We start from the raw sequence: 19,796 nt of genomic DNA on the forward strand, positions 1-19,796 counted from the left end.
ATAAAAAACCTGCAAGGGGACATAGACAGGCTAAGTAAGTGGGCAGAGATTTGGCAGATGGAATACAATACTGGAAAGTGTGAGGTTATGCACTTTGGCAGGAAAAATCGTAGAGCAAGTTATTATCTTAATGGCAAGAAACTGGAAAGTACTGAAGTACAAAGGGATCTGGGGGTCCTGGTGCACGAAACTCAAAAGGTTAGTATGCAGGTGCAGCAAGTGATTAAGAAGGCCAATGGAATGTTGGCTTTCATTGCTAGGGGGATAGAATATAAAAATAGGGAGGTATTGCTTCAGTTGTACAAGGTATTGGTGAGACCGCACCTGGAATACTGCATACAGTTTTGGTGTCCATACTTAAGAAAAGACATACTTGCTCTCGAGTCAGTACAAAGAAGGTTCACTCGGTTAATCCCGGGGATGAGGGGATGGACATATGAGGAGAGGTTGAGTAGATTGGGACTCTACTCATTGGAGTTCAGAAGAATGAGAGGCGATCTTATTGAAACATATGAGATTGTGAAGGGGTTGGATCGGGTGGATGCGGGGAGGATGTTCCCGATGATGGGTGAAACTAGAACTAGGGGGCATAGTCTTAGAATAAGGGGCTGCTCTTTCAAAACTGAGATGAGGAGGAACTACTTCACTCAGAGGGTGGTAGGTCCATGGAATATGCTGCCCCAAAAAGCTGTCGAAGCTACATCATTACATAAATTTAAAACAGAAATAGACAGTTTCCTAGAAGAAAAGGGAATTAAGGGTTATGGGGAGCGGGCAGGAATTTGGACATGAGTCTAGGTTCGGATCGGTCATGGCCCTGTGGGGTAGCGGATCGGGCCCAGGGGCCATGTAGCCTGATCCTGCTCCTGTTTCGTGTGTCTAATTCTGTTAGATTCAGGAGATAGTCCTGTCATAGTGGATTGGCGGTTAGGATCAGATCAGCCATGATCTTATTGAATGGCGGAGCAGGCTCGAGGGGCCGATTGGCCTACTCCTGCTCCTGTTTCTTATGTTCTTATGTTCTTGCTACATGAGTACAACACAACATCATCATTTTCAGTAGTGATACCTGTCTTATCTTTTTCCTTATTTCCTACATTTTGGCTAAATGGTTTTTTCTATAAGGCAGAGTGATGCCTGAATCTGCCTGTGTGCAGCCTTGTGCCAAACATATCTGGCCAGTTACGGTCTCTCCCACTCACTGCACCCTGGTTTCAGTTAACCACTGCACCTCTTCCCAGATTATATTGGCTTTAAGGGAGTCTTTTTCTACAGAACCAGGTTATTCTCGGCCTCCCGGGCTTCCATTCAGATGCCTTATCCGCATTTGGTGCATTGTTGAAGAGTCTTGGATCCCGAGCACACGACCGAGGGGCTTTGGCCTCACAAGTTGCTTCACTGCCCTCTGCTGTATTCTTTCCTTTACTCCTTGTTCAACTTCTCCTCTCCAACTGATACAACTTTCAAAGACATTTGAGCCTAGATTTTCCAATCGGTGTTACTTTAACGCTGGCCTGAACTTATTTACTTTGATCAGGCTGGTATTAAAATAACGCCAGTCAGAAAATTGAGGCCTTGATGCCAAACATGTCAAATTTGTAGCCTCTACAGGATGACTGGATCAAAAGGGATATTTACATTAGCATGTTACTGACCAAATGAGTAAGTTATATAGATTAGCGTGTTAATTACTGACCAGATCGGTAAGTTATATACATTAGTGTATGTATGACATTGTAGGATCTAACATGCTGTCATTTTGTCATTGACACAGGGTGACCCCGGGTCAGATGGTGTCAAAGGTGATAGAGGTGACCGAGGTCCCCTGGGACTGCCTGTAAGTTACATTTTCTGCTGCTACCGTCAATCTGCATTTCCGGCATGTACTTGCCATTTGGGATTTCAGGGCATGAGAGTGTAATTAACATATATTCCTCAAATCAGATTAACCCTGAAAGAGCTAATTGTATAGAAAACATCTAACTATAATGTGTGTGTGTGTGTGACTGCACGTCAAGCTCAAGTTTCTAAAGTTAGGTAACTCAACATCATATTCGGTTAGGCATTTGTTTTCCACCTGTGCAACAAAGTGACCAGGTCCAGCGATGAACATCTGCCCTCCCAGTTTACCAACCCATGTTTGAACTCAAAGTCCTGTGGAGAAAAATGACACGGTCCTTTTCATTCTGCGGAAGCATGACCCCATCCACCAATCTGTGCGTTGTTTTAATGGTGCAAACTATGGGTAACTCAGCAACAAGCTCTCGCCTACCCTATCGACAAAACTAAAGTAGGAAAAAGCAAACCTACACGTAACTACACTTTGCACAGGGAGAATGGAACGCTGTGGGGATGAAGAGAAAGGGGGTGGTTGCAGGGGGCGGTGAAGATATGGGCCTTGAAGATGAAGGGAAACTGGTACAACCTGGTCCGACAGAGGAGAAAAACGAAGCAGCCAGCTCCAAGCCCCGCTCCCAGACGGCACCTCCGGGGTTTCCTGAGGTGAACGCTGCTTTGAAAGTACAAGCACAAGCTGCACCTTTGTGAATTCATGTCCTCGGCATAAATCAGCATGAAGATGGCAACTGAGTCAGGTTTGGGACAGACAGAAGAAACGGTGATGGTTAAGTTAACTTTTGCACCATCCGTGTGCTCCGTGGCGGAGGCCGGGGTCTCTGGATATACAAGAACTGCAGTGCGGCTACAATTCACTTGGCCAAATATAATCCAGCTGTTCATGCAATGCCCAAAATTATTTGAAAAGGTTTATTTACTTAAAAGATTAGATGTGGATAATTTGAAAGTCTTAAAAAAAAAAGGAACATAGCATGAAATCCTGGAACTTTTGATAGCCTAATAGTTATTTTCATTTCCATTTGTTCGATTTTTGTTGATGGAGGGGGCTAACAAAATTTAAAATGACAGACTTCTCCTTACTCGTTCATGGCTATCTATAAAACTATTATTTCAATTACATAAGAACATAAATAGGAGCAGGAGTCGGCCATTCGGCTCCTCAAGCCTGCTCCGCCATTCAACAAGGTCATGGCTGACCTTCGACCTCAACGCCATCTTCCCGCACTATCCCCGTATCCCTTAATTCCCTTAGTGTCCAAAAATCTATCGATCTCAGTCTTGAATATACTCAACGACTGAGCATCCACAGGCCTCCGGGGTAGAGAATTCCAAAGATTCACCACCCTGTGTGAGAAGAAATTCCTCCTCATCTCAGTCCTAAATGGCCGACCCCTTATTCTGAGACTGTGACCCCAGCCAGGGGAAACATCCTCTCTGCATCTACCCTGTCAAGCCCTGTAAGAATTTTATACGTTTCAGGGGGATCACCTCTCATTCTTCTAAACTCCAGAGAGTATAGGCCCTGTCTACTCAACGTATTTGTAATATCAATCTCCGTCAACAGAACTAAGGACTCGACAGGTGTATACAAGCACAAATTAAACTTTGAGTATTTAAAGCCACTGTTAAAACAGCAGAGAAGTTCACAAGAATGGACTAAGCATTAAATGCTGAAATGTTACAGCATGATGTCAAGACCCACATGTTACGATAACCTTTTTCCTCCTACATTAGATATTTTACTGTCCATTACAGAGGTTATATAATGGATAGAAAACAGTGCAGTGTCATCAACTTTGACATAATTCATTGTTGGTCCAATTTACATGGTTCATAATTCACTTTCAATCACATGGCGTGCTGGTCATACTCACTCTTTGCTAATTGTGAAGATTTGGCATTCAATTTGTCCAGCTAGCACTTGTGCTAGTTTCAGAACTTTCCTGCTGCCAGACAGATATATAAACCAGGTAACTCTTTGCAACTGTGACGGTGGTTCCATTACCATTTTCATAGCTTGAAATACTCAACCGTATAATTTGTTTTTCTAAGAACGTTCTTGTGTGCTGACAGATATGTCAAGTCTTCGTCTCTTTCAACGTTATGTCATCACCTTTCATTGAGTTATGCCAACACATGTCCCTTTTCACTGCTACACTCATCTCTTCCCCACTGTTCTTTCCACTTTTAACACTTCATACACCGTCCAGGGTGCTTCTGGCTTAGATGGACAGCCTGGGCCACTGGTGAGTTCTGTACGTCCATTCTCCTAGATAGTTCATGCCTGCTACACTGCTGTTGGACTGCATTGTGAATTTAATATACATAGCTGGATTACATGCCTGTACAGTGGACCGCTTCCATTATAAATGAAGCATGAGAAATATGCCAGTGCATGCGACTGCTTAATTAACCTTTTGGTCAATCATTTGTATTAGGAACTGCTTCAGTAATGTGACTGTTCAATGGGTACAAATATTGTAGCCACAGTGTTGTTATTCTGGTAAATTAACAAATGTAGGAGGTCAAAATTTAAAGTCCTTTACTGTTTTTAAATGAAATGTGTCATACTGAACAGTGCACGATTTTGGTTATGTTTGATATTTTCAAATGTCCTACATTTTCATATACCAAAGCAATCTGTGGTTTATAGTCAAATCTATTCTGTCTTAGTAGGTCTGAAGCATTTAGTGTTGAGGTGTAACTTGGGCCTCTGACCTTACTGAGTTATACTGACTAAAGCAGACCCTTGAAATTACAGTGAAACCCGTCTCCACGTTGCCTAATCTGTTGCACTGATTATCGAGTCACTGGGGTGAAATTCTGAGTCAATGGAAATGATAATGAGGGCAGCGTGTAAAACAGGCAGCTGATTAGCTGTCGCTCGTTTTGCATCACTGATGAATTTCACTGCCATCAAGAGTTTTTTGGTTTGCTGGGCATGTGTCATCTGTGGAAACCCACCACCTTCCTCAATAGTCTCCAATTGAAGATGTTCAGATATCTACACCTACCTGTACAGTCTTGTTTGCCCAATTATAGAGTGCACATTCTCTCCCTATAGGGGCACATTTCACTTACATAAGTTAGCACAGATGCCGGTTGGCAGAGCCAAATTATTAGGAACCCCCAAGTGTGTAGAGTGGCACTGCAGGAGGTAAACCAGCTAATACTGTGGAGCTTACCAGAACAGATCACTTGTGCTTGTCCAGCTAGGACTAGCCTACCCATTAGGTGCAAGATTCTTTATATCAGAGCAGGAAGGGTCCCAGCTCCCAGTGACCAACCTATCCCTCAAGAGCAGAGCTAGCTGGTTGATCATCGACAGTGTCCTGGAGTACTGAGGACCTGGTAATAATTTAGCATATCTACTGTGGAATGTTGCCTTGGATTCAAACTTCCATCACCAAGTGCATCATCTTGGAGCCAAAGAGACCCCACCTACTCCCCCTCTAAGGAGGATAGTCACTAGGTCAGTAGACAACTGGCAAGAGTGGGTTTGAGCCCTCGCTAGGTACTTAGCAGATAACCACACCATGGACACACACTCCATACCCCATAGACTGGTAGTTTCACCAGTTGGAGATGCTGAACTTCAGCAGCAGCTGGTTGCCTGTCTGAGCTCCAGTCATGGTACATGTGTGTGTGTGCCTTCTTGTACCCAGCCTCCAGCAGCATCTGTCAGCAGCTGTTGGACCAATTCTGAGCATCCTCATCAACTACAGGACAGACACCTGCCTTTAGCAGGGTGGAGACTCCTGCACAAGGCAGCTTCCACTGTGCCAGGCCCCTTGGTTCTAGACATCCACATCAATGACACTTAATCTAGGTTCTGGATTGAGCAGTTGGCGATAAGTGAGGCCAGTTATGATGGTTTTGCAATGCATTAAGACACAGTAAATTGTATATTAATAACTTTAGATTATAGTTTGGTTCATTGCATTACAAGCAAGTTTTGTTAACCCGGAAATACAGATACTCTCTGCTTTTTAGTTAGTTCCTCCCTTACTGAGGATTACTAGACTTTAACAGTGGATATCACTGATGTTTTCAATTGATAATCTTCATCTCACTATACATTATTTAGTTGAGCAGAAAATAAATGGACTGTAATAAATGAAATTGTTTTTAATTGGAAATGCACTCAGACTGGAGTAGTTCTGAAATATTTTTTTTTGTCCCGCTCTGTCTTGAAGGCACTGAGATGTTTAAAGGAACATCAGCCCCTCACAGGGGGGGGTGCCCTCCTCAACAAAGAGGAGGAGACAATTGGCCCACTTTCATCAATTGTTGCCAGTGGAGTTGGCCCTTTGAGATAACCCAGCAGATACAGTCAAGCTTCCATAGTGAACCCTGAACCCGGTACATTTTTGTCATGTTGTAAATCCAATGCGTAAGCATGCCCAGGGAGCTGTAAATTCCATACTCATAGCAACAAAAATCTCCCTGAGCACTTGGCCAGCTCAACACCAGAATATCTGTCCCACTATCCCCGGTGTTGCACACAAAGACTATGCTGCATTGTGACTTACATCTGTCCCAACGGCAGTATAATTTTCTCGCGTTCGCCCATGAAATTATGCAGTAAGATACGAGCTCACCCCTTCATTTTAAACATTAATGTTTTAGCTAAAATAGCTGAGAGAGGAATGTGAGACAACTCCTTAACGTTCATATGCCTGTATTGTCAGAATTTCAGAGCCTTTTATTTATTGTACCTGCACACAATTTCGACAAAACCCTCTTGCATTGCTGCTCTGTGACTGCTTAAATTCACCACTGATACCCGGGGACCTAATCTAATTTTCCCCACAGGTATCTAATATAGAAAAGAGAGCCAGTAAAATAACTATATTCCCACCCACGTAAATCCCATTTAAACTGCCATCACCTTCATTGCTCATGTCAGTCATTTTCCTTTTATTCATTCACCTGAAACACAGACTTTTCTGAGAAAACATGCCTCAGATTCTAAGATTTATTTTTGTGCCGTGATGTAGAAGTATGTCATGCCACGGAATCCTGGTACAGCGTTCCCAAATTCAACTGTGCCATCATTGGAGGGGGCATGTAGAGTGAAGACCCAAGGAGGAGGGAAGGAAAATTGGAGGGCAGAGTACCTCAAGCCACTGCCTCCTGCCTCCATTTGTGTACCATACTGATAATTGACCTACAGAAGGGATATCACCGAGTCCTATTCATTCCATTGGAGAAAACCCAGGGTTCTGTCACCAACAGAAATGCCCCAGTCCTACTAAGATAGCGCTACTTAATTTTCTTTAGGCTGAGCAACTGGTCCATGTACTGTTGTCTGAATGAGCAAAGTGTTCTTCTGCTCTAATGCTGGGCCTTCTTTGTATACGGTATTGTTGCTAGATAATAGGAGTAGATAGTCTGCTGTTTTTAAATATATTCATTTCTGCGTAGGGTGTACCAGGGCCAGCGGGACCAAAAGGAGAAAGGGTAAGAGTGAGACGAAATGTGGGGCGATGGGCCAAGACCATTTCAATTTCAAACTTACACGAATGCTGTTTAGAAACAGATAGCAGTAAATAGTTGAATGAAAATGCCTACAGGCAACATTTTATTTCCAAATGACTTTCCGTACGAATTTGTTGGGGACGTACCGTGACAGGCGGACCCTCCGGCCTCGCGATTCGATGAGTGGCACTGCAACAGATGGAAAATTAAACGATGAATGAAGTTGGAAATAATAGCAACGAACATAGTTTACAATATGATACAGTAACCATTTGTCCCATGAATATGCTACCGTGTCCATGAATAACACCACACTGCAGTTCTAGTCCCACATTAATCCTGTACAGATGCGTATGAGACAAAGTCCGCACATCCACTAGATATGGTCCAGTGAAACAATCGGAACTCCAATTCAATATGGTAGCCTGCACCCTTCTTTTGTTTTGACACAGATGTTTGGTAACGGAACAAGCATCAAACCATATTCCAAGGTTCTTGCGCAGCCTCCCGTGGGCACAGTCATTGCTGGGAACACGCCTTGACTGGAGCCAGACACCTGCCGTCATTCACTTGAGCCTTTGTGGCCATTTTCAGGCTCGGCTCGGACAGACTGGTTGAGTTCAACGGTGCTGTTGATTTCACTACAGCCCTAGTCCATCAAAGAGAGAGAGAGAGAGAGCTTCCTGCACAGCCAGACATGCTGGGTCGGTCTCTCTCACACCTTTCACCCGCACTCTCTCTCTTCTCTCCCTCTCTCCACCACCTCAGTTCATTTTTCTCTCCATTCTATGGGCCATTAGTGCTGCTGAGATCGTTCATTAACGACTCAATCCTGTGCTGCACATATTAGGTTGTCATTGGTTATCTTAGTAATTCTCAAACTTTTTTATGACATTCTCATAGTGTCTTGGGAAGTCTGCAGAAAAAACTCTCTCCCCTTTCCTTCTGTTTCAGTCTCTTTCGTCCCCCTGCTTCTCTATCAATTTAGTTTACTCTCTATTCAATATTTATTTCTCTTTGTATTTATTTTCAGCTCTCTCAGAATTAATTTTTTTCCAGATGGGGTCTGACCAAGTCTCTGTACAACTGAAGTATAATTTCCTCCCCTTTGTATTGCAGCCCTTGAAATAAAGAACAACAATCCATTAGTCTTTTTGATGACTTTTTGTACCTGTCCACTAGCTTTTAGTGATTTCTGTATCTGAACACCCAAATCTCTTTACTCCTCCACAGCTCCTAGTCTCTCACCATTAAGAAAGTATTCTGATTTGTTTTTCCTTGGATCCAAAGTGGATGACCTCTCACTTCTCCACATTGAACTCCATCTGTCATAGTTTTGTCCACTCCCTTAATCTGTCTGTGTCCCTTTGCAACTTCCTGCTCCCACCTCCACAACTTACTGTGCTCCTAACTTAGTGTTACCTGCACACTTGGATATACAACTCTCTATTCCTTCATCCAAGTCATTGATAAATATGGTGAAAAGTTGAGGCCCGAGTACAGATCCCTGAGGTACGCCACTTGTCACAGCCTTTCCCTCGATGCTCTGCTCTGTCAATGTTTGTACTCTCCCACGCTCTTTATAAATGTTCTTGCCAGAGCTTCCCCGCGATGCTCCGCATTGGACACAGAATCCAGCACGTGCACATCTTGTTTGTTTACATCAAGCCTTGAAACCTGAAGTTAGCTGGTCAGAAGTCGTCTGGTGGGGAGATGAAGGATGTACTCAAGATCCAGGGGCCTGGATTTTCCCTGACTTGCTGCCCATTTGGGTTGATAAACAGGGCAAAATGATAAACAGGGTAAAGGCTACTGCACCTTTCCTACAAAAAACTGCACCTGCTCCCAAAAGGCCGCCAGTTCTCTAAGGCACCTCCCATGATATGAAAGGTAGAAGAGCTTGTTTAGCTGTGTACTCAATGACAATTACCCTTGAAGAAACACTGGGTAAGTGTAAGGGCATTGCAATACTTAGAGAAAGCACAAGAAACTAAAGCTACATATTGCCCAGCCTTTACCAACCTTCTCTTGCCAACCCAACTCAAACATTGCCCTCTCCTACAAACCCACTTGTACATCTGCCTATTAAATCTAATGCTTCCTCTTCCTCTGGACTAAAAGCTTTCAGTGATGGTCCTCCCTGGTTGTCCTGGTGTGGTTTAATGTAATATTTTTCCCTTTGGAAGGAGGGAAGGCCGTGTTACAGAGCTGTGAATGTCGTGGGGACTTGCCCCACATGAGGTCATGGGTGACGAGAGGTGAAGGTGCCTTGACCCTATAACTGATGGGGTAGAGTTTCCGCTCTGGGCGCAGGTTGTGCTGGAAACTGCGCTGGTTTTTCCAAAGTGAAGTTATGGTTCCAGATTCCGCTCGCTCATTTGCATAATCACAAATGTAAAATCTTCCCTGGACCAGCGCAGTCGGGCAGCGTAATTGAACGCAATGGTTATTTTTTACCTTGAATTAAAAAATATTCATTGATGTATTTAAGAATGGTCACCTGGTGCAGTTTTATTAATACAGCTGAAAATAGGTTTATCACAAAAAAATAAGCATTTTTAATCAGTGTCTCGTCCCCCACCTGTGAGTAACCCGATTTTAAATGACTGAAAATGATTTTTAAAACACTATACTGAACCATTTACTAGTGTCATTGGTGTACACTGGTCAGTTTCTTAGTTTACTGTCAGTTGGTGCCTATTAGTACCTTTGCGCCTAAAAAAAAAAAGCTCAAATTGAAGAGACTCCTCAAAGAGCCGCAAAGTGGCGATTAATTCGATCGGAGGCGGGGCCAGTTTTGTGGGCAGGGCCGGCTTCCAGCGCAATGTTTTTTAAACCAGCGAAAAAGATGATGGAAACTGTTTGCGCTGGACGTAATTTGCGCTTGAAATTCCTCAATCTTTTACGCTGGTTTGGCCGATTTCAGGTGAACTAGCGGAAACTCTAGGTTGATGTCTTCTCAAAGACTGGCAGAAGCCTTTGTGACTTGAGTTATGAATGGTTCTGAGTTAAAAAGGTGCTTGAGTGTGTGGAGAGGTTACCTGCCCCCCAGCTGCTGAGAGAGAGAATGATGGGCAAGGAAGTGACTGAAGCTGTGTGGGTGGTAGCAGATGTATATCGGCACCAGAGCTTTGACTTACCTTGGTTGCCCTTGTGAGGTCATTAAACCTGGCTCTTCTTGGGATGGCGGCGGTCGCACTGAGGATTTAAGCAGCAGTGAGAGTGGGTGATGAATGCAAGAATCTTTCAGAGGTAGAAGTAGGCAGGCTTGGTGATGGACTAGATTTGGGGTTTGAAGCCCAGCTTCGGGTGGAGCAGGACACCAAGGTGGTGAACTCTGGGGTTGAATTTTGGGTGGTAGGTTTCTGGTTGGAGACGAACAAAATGGCTTCAGTCTTGTCAACATTGAGCATCGGAAACTCTGGCACATTCATGACTGGATTTCGGATAAGAAGTCAGACAACACAATTACAGTCCTGAAGCAAGGGTGGTGGTGGAGGTGTAAGGCTGAGTATCATTGGCACACATGTGGCTTTGTATATTTCCACGGTAAAAGTCTATACAGAAAATAAGAGAGACCACTACAGTGGAACCTTGGGACACACTGTAGGTGGCTGTGCGGCATGGGAGAGAAGCCATTCTGACTCCACCGGTGGTCAATGGTATGCAGGTGAAGCCGAGAGGAGAACTGGTGGAGGTGGGTGATATAGTCAACTATGCCTAAAGCCAAAGAGAGAATGAGGAGGGATAGTGCACTCTAGTCATAGTTACACAGAATAATGATGACCACAGTCTTAATGCCGTGGACAGGGTGGAAACTAAACTGAAGGGATTTGAGCTTCGAGGGGTGAGAGAGGTGACCATAGAGTTGGGTGACAGTGACACATCCCAGAACCTTACAGAGCAAGGGAGATTGTAGATGGGGGCATCAGTCGGGGAGGACACAAGGGTCAACAGACAGGCTTTTCAAGGAATGGGATGATTACCATGATTCTGGGGATGGGGTGACTGTACCTGAAGGGAGAGATCAGCTTGGCACTAGGTCCAGATTTGAGTCAGGAGGTGAGTCGATAGAGTGGGTAAAAGAAGCAGGAGGTAGGTTTCATGGAGGAGATGAGGGTAGGGGTGGATATCGGGGAGAGGGAAGTATCCCGTGGTGTCATCCGGACAAGTGTGAGGTAATGCATTTGGGGAGGGCTAACAAGGCAAGGGAATACACATTAAATGGTAGGACACTGAGAAGTGCAGAGGAACAAAGGGACCTTGGAGTGCATGTCCACAGATCCCTGAAGGTAGCAGGACAGGTAGATAAGGTAGATAAGGCATACGGGATACTTTCCTTTATTAGCCGAGGCATAGAATATAAGAGCAGGGGGGTTATGCTTGACGATAGCAAGAAGGGTTTCGACCTGAAACGTTAACTCTGTTTCTCTCTCCATGGATGTTGCCTGGCCTGCTGAGTTTTTCCAGCGTTATCTGTTGTTATTTGAGGTTATGCTTGAACTGTATAAAACAGTAGTTAGGCCTCAACTAGAATACTTCATGCAGTTCTGGTCACCACATTACAGGAAGGATGTGATTGCACTAGAGAGGGTACAGAGGAGATTTACGAGGATGTTGCCTGGGCTGGAGAATTTTAGCTATGAGGAAAGATTGAATAGGGTGGGGTTGTTTTCTTTGGAACAGAGGAGGCTGAGGGGAGACTTAATTGAGGTGTATTAAAATGATGAGGGGCCTAGATAGAGTGGATAGGAACTATTTCCCTTAGCAGAAGGGTCAATAACCAGGGGGCATAGATTTAAAGTAATTGGTCGTAAGTTTAGAGGGAATTGGAGGAGAAAGTTTTTCACCCAGAAGGTGCTGGGGGTCTGGAACTCACTGCCTGAACAGGTGGGAGAGGCAGAGACCCTCATCACATTAAAAAAGTACCTGGATATGCATTTGAAGTGCCGTAACCTACAGGGCTACGGACCAAGAGCTAGAAAGTGGGATTAGGCCGGATGGCTCTTTGTCGACTGGCGCGGACACGATGGGCCGAATGGCCTCCTTCTGTGCCGTAAATTTCTATGATTCGACAGTCATGAAATCGGCAACTAACCCGACACGTAAAACAATTTTTGTTGTAAAGATCTGTGGAAATTTGAATCTGATCAGCATTTTGTTTAATATCCAGTATCTCCCTTCCCACAGTGCCTATTCTTTTTAAAGCACCATTGTGATAGTCAGTTATGAAAGATATAATTAAAGTTTAAGAAATTGTGAACTTTTGCTGAAAGTAGCTACATTTGGATACAACTGGTTAGCATGAGTTTCATATTTTCCAATGCTATAATGTATATTTTTTCAAAGCAACTGCTTTGTGCAATTACTGCTCTGCACTCTCTCCCCATGTTTCCTCTCTCTCTTTCTGAAGATGCGGACTCGAGTTGGGACGTCGTTCCACCCTCCTGTCCCTGGCCCCAGGTACCATCCTTCACATGAGCTGAGACAGTGGGGGTCATTGTAACCCAACTTACCGGGCGGGAGTCCCACGGGATCGGGTGGAACGCTGGTTTTGCACCACGCCCAATATTAACTTAATTGGAGAGTAAAACCAGGCAGGGGTTTAAAATCAGCATTGCGCCCGATCCCGTGGAACTCCTGACGGGCAGGTGAGGTTAAAATTGCCCCCAATGTGTCAACAGGGTATTCCTCCGTGGAGGGCATCGTACACACAGATGTGTACATAGACGCGCGCCGCGCACACACTCGCGCTCACGCACTCTAGCAAGTCATTGAATAATGATTCGTAATGGGAACCCTGGCAGATGTTTTCCTTTCCCTAACCCCTAGTGCCCAAACCACTGACGCTAGGTAACTAGACAAGGAGAGAGGGTGGTCCTGATCAGTATGTCTCAGTTAGACAAGGAGAGAGGGTGGTCCTGATCAGTATGTCTCAGACAAGGAGAGAGGGTGGTCCTGATCAGTATGTCTCAGACAAGGAGAGAGGGTGGTCCTGATCAGTATGTCTCAGTTCGACGAAAGTTAATTTGCTTACCAACTGCACCATTGAGGAGCCAAATATTTATTTGTAAATGGAAAACGTGCATCTCGTGATTAAGAATGCTAAAATATTAGCCCTCTGAACTCATTCAACACATAGCATAATCATGAGCATTCTTGCTATCCATATGTTGAATGTGCTGAACTGCAAAAGTGAATTCATTTAGTGTCTTTCCAAATGAGGGAGCAGAGCCATTGGCATTTTTATTTGTTGTGACTTTAATGGATGAGGTTAGCACCAATAATGTAGTGAGTAGAATCATCATTTACATTGAATGTATGTACAGTATGTTTGCAACATTTAAATAACTGTGTTGGTATTTGTTTTAGGGCGATAAAGGAGACCTTGGATTTACAGGATCAATTGGACCACGGGGATTACCTGTAAGGAAGCTAGTTTGTATTTTATGTTCTGAAACTAGTCCTGATTTTAACCTGACGCAGCCGGCAGGCATGGGGCAGGTTCGGGCCCATTGAGGTCACTCTGTTGAGTGTAAAATCGGGTGGGGTGTAAGTCAGGATTCTGACCCGAGCGCTCCCCATTCTTGCCGGGTGTGTTGGGTTAACATTGGGTGCGGCTCCTGCTATGTGCTGGAAGCGCTGCTGATTATTCTACCTTATGGTAATGTAATCAACAGGGAAGTAGCTGTGATTTTCGTAAGGTGGACAACTACAAAATAGGTCCAACTCCGTGGCAAAGATGTGAAACCACACTGAAAGCTGCTTGCTGTCTGGGTTCTGCATTTAACTTACTCAGAGAGTTGAAGACTTTTTTTTTCTGGTTCTGATATTCGTTTATTATCATCCAGTCTGTAAGTTATGTTCTTCCCTTCTTTCTGTTCCCTGCCATAATACCAAAGAGTGCAGGAGGTGCCCCATTCTCCTGACTATCTGTGTTACTTGAGGTGGCCATTAGGAGGGACACCTCCAGTTTGCACTTCCTGGAAAACAGTTTTACCTCCATTAAGCACCTTTCCCAGCCAGCCCCACTAGGATTGGAGCACGCTTCATTGAAATGGCTGCAAAACCACAGTGCACAGTGCTCACCCACATTTTTCATATAGACTTCCGACGGACAACACTCCCTGTTGGGAGTTCAAAGTCCAGAAATGACCCCTTTAATGCCAGTGTGGTGCTGCCCCAACACAAACCATTCGGTGTAGAAGTCTTTGCAGCAGTGCAGAAAGTGACCTTCTGAAAAGGTGATCACATCTGTGGTGTTCCGATTGGCGGGTGTCTCACACCCTGTGGTTTGATTGGCGGGTGTCTCACACCCTGTGGTTTGATTGGCGGGTGTCTCGCACACTGTGGTTTGATTGGACGGTGTCTCACACCCTGTGGTTTGATTGGCCGGTGTCTCACACCCTGTGGTTTGATTGGCCGGTGTCTCACACCCTGTGGTTTGATTGACCAGTGTCTCACACCCTGTGGTTTGATTGGCCAGTGTCTCACACCCTGTGGTTTGATTGGCCGGTGTCTCACACCCTGTGGTTTGATTGGCCGGTGTCTCTCACCCTGTGGTTTGATTGGCCGGTGTCTCACACCCTGTGGTTTGATTGGCCGGTGTCTCACACTCTGTGGTTTGATTGGCTGGTGTCTCACACCTTCTGTCACTGGCTAGCCAATGCCACACTGGCAGAACCAGCCCACAAAGCACAACATAGAATGTGATGTTGTCACAGTGGGAATACACGTGAGGCTGTGCGTTCAGTTGCACGTGTACAGCTCGCCTGGGCTCGTCGCTACCAAATCTCCTCTTAGACCCCTCAGTGCAACCAAGACAGCTAATCACACTTCCCATACAATTCTCCACAATACTGATGATTCAAATTGAATCCAAATCTGCAGGGTTCACATAAATGGGCTCTTTTCATCGTTTATGTAAGGGTAAGGTAATCGATACCTCATTCCCAACAAGGATCTGTGCTCGAAGGGAGCAGGGGTCGAAGAATTGGGGCTGCAGTGTTGTCACTCCCTCCCTCTCTCTAACCTGTTGTCCCTTCAAGTACAGGTGTCCACTGGTGGTGTGCAATCAGTGATTTTATCCTGCAGGTTTTTTTACTGAGAATAATGAACTTGGATCATGTTAACCCAACTGGAAAACCATGTTAATGTTGTCTTTTGCAGGGTTCATTCGGACCAAAGGGTGAAAAGGGAGGCCGGGTAAGTGTGATCAGCCCTTTGCATGATCTTGCTTAATTGTACAATGATTGTCATTTGCATGCTATGTTGAAGTAAAGGTCCAGTCTTATTTGTAGGGGCCATATTTTCCTCTGTTACTTTTTGACAAAAAGCGGAAGTGTGTAAAAGAGGAGCAGAACATCTAGCAAGCGGTGACGGCCATTCCATCTGCTTCACGCTAAAATATCTTCAAGGGAAATAATTGGGGGAGAAACTATTCACTTGCTCGGGTTTATCAAGGGCAGGTTAAAGGTCAATCAGGAAGGATGTGGAGATGCCGGAGTTGGACAAATGTAAGAAGTCACACAACACCAGGTTATAGTCTTCACCTGACGAAGGAGCAGCGCTCCGAAAGCTTGTGATTTCAAATAAAGCTGTTGGACTATAACCTGGTGTTGTGTGACTTCTTACACAAATCGGGAAGGAGCTCGGGCAGCGTTGCACTGAAATGGTTCGCTGGTGTGTACTTGAATAGTGAGCCCTGAGCTCCGGAAGATTCTGAAGTATCACTAACACCCGTGAACAATACAGAGGAGTTTTTAGCCCCATTGGCCGTTGCTGGGCAGGAGGCGAGCGAGGCTTGGGAATGGAGTGGCCATAATTTGCAAAACACATTGGCCTGGATATCTGACTTAGATATTGAAATTTAATTTGCTTTTTGCTACTACCGTACGAAAGAAAAAGAGCGAAGGCCACCATTGCCCTCAGCTTTGATCTAAGGGGATTGATTTTCCTGGAGCTGTCAGGCGGGGTTTCAGGCGTGTAGGGGGGGGGGGAAATCCCGAATTCGGGGGTCCCGACACCATCCCGCCTAAAACCCTGCTCCACGCAAGTTTCAGAGGTGGCGGGTACCCGCCCCGCACTGGAACCCGCCGACCCGAGGCGGGAAGGGATCAGTGCCAATTAACTGCCGGTTAACAGGTAGTTAACAGGCAGTTTTTAGCCTAATCCCTATTTTGAAGGTTGTCGTGTGGAATTCCCGACGGCTCCAAACCACGCCAGGTTAGAGCAGGCGGGCCGTCGGGTTGAAGGAGTTGGAGGGGTCGCGATGTCGGTGCTCAGGTGAGTGATGGGTGCATGAGTGCAAAGGTAAGTGTGTTTGGTGTGTCTAAAGTGTGTAAAGAACTTTTACTTACCTGTACTTACCTTAACAGCCTTTCTTCCTGTAGCCATCGGGAGCCCATCACTCAGCCGGAACTGAAAGCTGAACAGCTGCGATCTGTGAAAAGTGACAGCCTTCAGCTTTGAGTGCTGCTGAGAGTTCTAACTGAGTCTGTGCAGAAGGACTCATGTTAGAACTCAGACTGTCAGTGTTTGACAGCTTCAAACAGCTGTGAAACACTGATACTTCATCTGTCAAGAACTCTTGACAGATGAAATGGCAGTCTGTGACGTCACCTGTTGCCGAGTGGCCCTTAATTGGCCTGCTGAGCCCGCTGGGCGGGCTCAACAAGGTCAATCAAGGGAAAATCGCGCGGATTGGCCGAACGTCGATGTAGGCGGATCTAAACCGAAAGTTGTAGTCCCGCCTTCTTCCCGACAGCTTCGGGAAAATCGACCCCAAGGTGTCTTCAAGGCAGCCAGAGGGACATCACGGGAGTCAGCCACTGCACCATTAAGGAGGTAATTCAAGCTCTGCAGTTCCAGAGCCCGGGGTAATTACACTCCCAGGCCTTACTTAAATGCGGCCACTTCAAGATGGGGCATTAGGAGTAGATAATCATACCTATCCATCTGATTCTGAATTGCCAATTTATGAACTAATAAGCATGTGTGCACAACAAGTGCACATGCTCACACTGATGTAACGAGCTTGGAGAGGCTCTGCTCCTGCACTGGAGCCTTGCTAGATGGGAGTTAAGTCGGTTATTATGCTGTAGCTCAGATTCTCTGACCCGCACTGCTATCTAGCCAGGCTCTGTTCTCAGTATAGTGTCTCTTGAGTCATGCTCTGCATTGGATCATGTATACACTCAGATTTTGGGACATTTACACCAGCGGAGCTCATTACCTGTTTGAGGAGTGTTAAAGGGATCATTATCACATGTATTTCCTGTTTGGCCAATTTTCTGCCATTCTAATGAAATAGTGGCATGAAATCGCCCAATCCAGGATTACACGCACGTGTCACTTGGACTGCAGGTCATTAGCATCTTTGGAAAAAGGCACTTAACGCTTTTTATTTGAAAAAGGAGGAAAATATGGCCTCGGTCTGTTGTGAAATAAATTACACAGCAGTGATTCAGTGATGATTTCAATTGGTTTTATTGTAGCGTTCAATACAATAATTGATGGCAAGTAATGTGAACGTATAATGCTTAACTTTGGCTCAAGAGTAATCTGGAGGTACAACTTACACTTTAATTAAAAGATAGATTTAACTTTGTAAAGTGTCTGGTTAATTTAAACAAAAATGTTTTTTATTCAAATTGTAAACTTGAATCCATTGATTTTTGAAGTGCATTATAAAAAGTAAACTCATTTAATTCACACAGAAATACAGATGAAAATATTGCGAGTTTGGCGTGTGTGTCGTCTTTGCAGATGTTTAAATGATGCTGTGCTGTTTCTTTGCTTTTTCTCCTGTGCTCTTATTCCTTCCAACAGGTCTGCCTTACCCCCTTCATCCCTTCCTTCTGTTCTGCATTAATCCCAGATTATCCTCCTTGCTCCTTACTCAAACAGCATTTCCTTCTCTTCCTGACAATGATCCTAATGCGTGAGCTATTCCTTCTACTCAATCTGCTTCCCCCCCTTTAATATTTATTCCGATCCTGGACTTTAATTCATTGTGCAATTCACTTTGATGTTTGTAAAGAGACTGTAAGCATTAATGAAGTGGCCACTGTAATTTTTTTTATGTCAAAATAATTTAGGGCAGGGAATTGATTCTGTTTTTTAATTGTACACTCGGATCCGTATACTTTTTTTTTCAGAAAAATTATTTTGCTTAAAAATATATTGTGTGAAGAAAGAGGGACAACTGAATCTTAAAAAAAGAGAAAGCAGGCTAGTGTTTTCCAAGTACTGAAGTACTCTGTGTAATATAAACCTTTTGTAGACACTGTGCTTGTTTAAACAACCAGTCTGTCACTAGAAGCAATCTCCAGTGCAGGCATATCTTCAACATCATTCTTATCAAAAACTTAGATGTTACTGGAGTTTACAGTCAGGCTTAACTTTCCTAACAATTTATTCAGTCCAGTAAAAAAAAATGTGTTTTACTTATGTGCAGTTGAGTAAAAATTGGGAAATGTTACTTCAACTTCCCCCCCCTTTTTTTTTGCTTTCGCAATTTGTTCCTTGACTAATAAAAATATTGTTTGCAGGGGGAGAAGGGAAAGAGAGGTGCTAAAGGGCCTAAAGGGGATAAGGGAGACCAAGGAGTTCCTGGATTAGATGCACCTTGTCCATTGGTATGTTCTCATGATGTGATCGAAAATGTCAGGTATTGAAATGGAAAAATAAGGGAGGAACAAGAATATCAGCCCAAGAGTGCCACTCAAATGGAGTCTGTCACACCAGACCTGAAGACTACTTTTGCACAAGTGATGTGGAATCACCTCACCCTCACTTGGATCCAGCCTCTGCCCATCATCAATGCGGTAGCGTTCTGTAATTCCACCTTACCACAAGAACTGTACACACAAATGCAAAGTGTGGTTCTGGAGGAGTTCAGAGCCACATCTGGTTGGCTCGCTCGCCAATGACCGAAATCAGTTGGAATTCCTTTGCCTGCCTCAGATGCGCATCTCAATTCCCAACAGTCACCAAAGAGCCTTTCTGACCTTGGCATTTGTCACTGTGCCCACTGAGAGTCTGACTGGAAGCGTGAGAGTTTCATTTGCGATGCTCAACGGGCATCAGAGGAAAGAAACCATCCCTTTGACCAGGTCACTTTCCAATGACGTGTCACCTGGTTTCACATTGACTTGCCTGTTTCGAAGTCCTCCCTCCTTTCTCCATCTATGTGAAAGTTGATTCAAGATGCATTTGTATTAACCAAGTCAGTTCATTTTGTAAACAGGGATTCCGAGGCTTTAAAGGAGAGAAAGCTGAACCGGGCTTACCCGGCCTGGATGGGCTTGACGCCCCTTGCCCATTGGTATGGTGTTATCGCCCTTCCCTTCCTGCATGTTAATCATTGTAACCCACTTTCATGCATGGTAGTGAACTAATGACTCCAGTGCAAGCTGGTTAAAGTACTGCTCTATTCCCACATAGCCATCGACTCA

General features: G+C 44.7%; 1 protein-coding gene across 22 annotated transcripts in view; it reads left to right on the forward strand.

The window, feature by feature from the left end:
* Positions 1–19,796, forward strand: part of col13a1 (collagen, type XIII, alpha 1) — a 137,815-nt gene that overhangs the window by 110,457 nt on the left and 7,562 nt on the right. For 15 of the 22 annotated variants that reach the window (XR_015074218.1, XR_015074219.1, XM_085970712.1 and 12 more), the window contains 7 exons: positions 1,775–1,837; positions 4,068–4,103; positions 7,285–7,320; positions 13,711–13,764; positions 15,508–15,543; positions 18,891–18,977; positions 19,589–19,666. Coding sequence is in view for 19 of the 22 variants with exons in the window: in XM_085970712.1 (XP_085826838.1) it covers positions 1,775–1,837; positions 4,068–4,103; positions 7,285–7,320; positions 13,711–13,764; positions 15,508–15,543; positions 18,891–18,977; positions 19,589–19,666 (390 nt within the window). In the remaining 3 variants the exon portion in view is untranslated. The remainder of the gene's footprint in view (positions 1–1,774; positions 1,838–4,067; positions 4,104–7,284; positions 7,321–13,710; positions 13,765–15,507; positions 15,544–18,890; positions 18,978–19,588; positions 19,667–19,796) is intronic. The other 7 variants (XR_015074221.1, XM_085970724.1, XM_085970723.1 and 4 more) reach the window with 4 other exon arrangements.

Source organism: Somniosus microcephalus, chromosome 29, assembly GCF_052327205.1.
Source record: "Somniosus microcephalus isolate GS21.2 chromosome 29, FLI_Smic_1.0, whole genome shotgun sequence".
NCBI classification, from domain to species: Eukaryota; Metazoa; Chordata; class Chondrichthyes; order Squaliformes; family Somniosidae; genus Somniosus; species Somniosus microcephalus.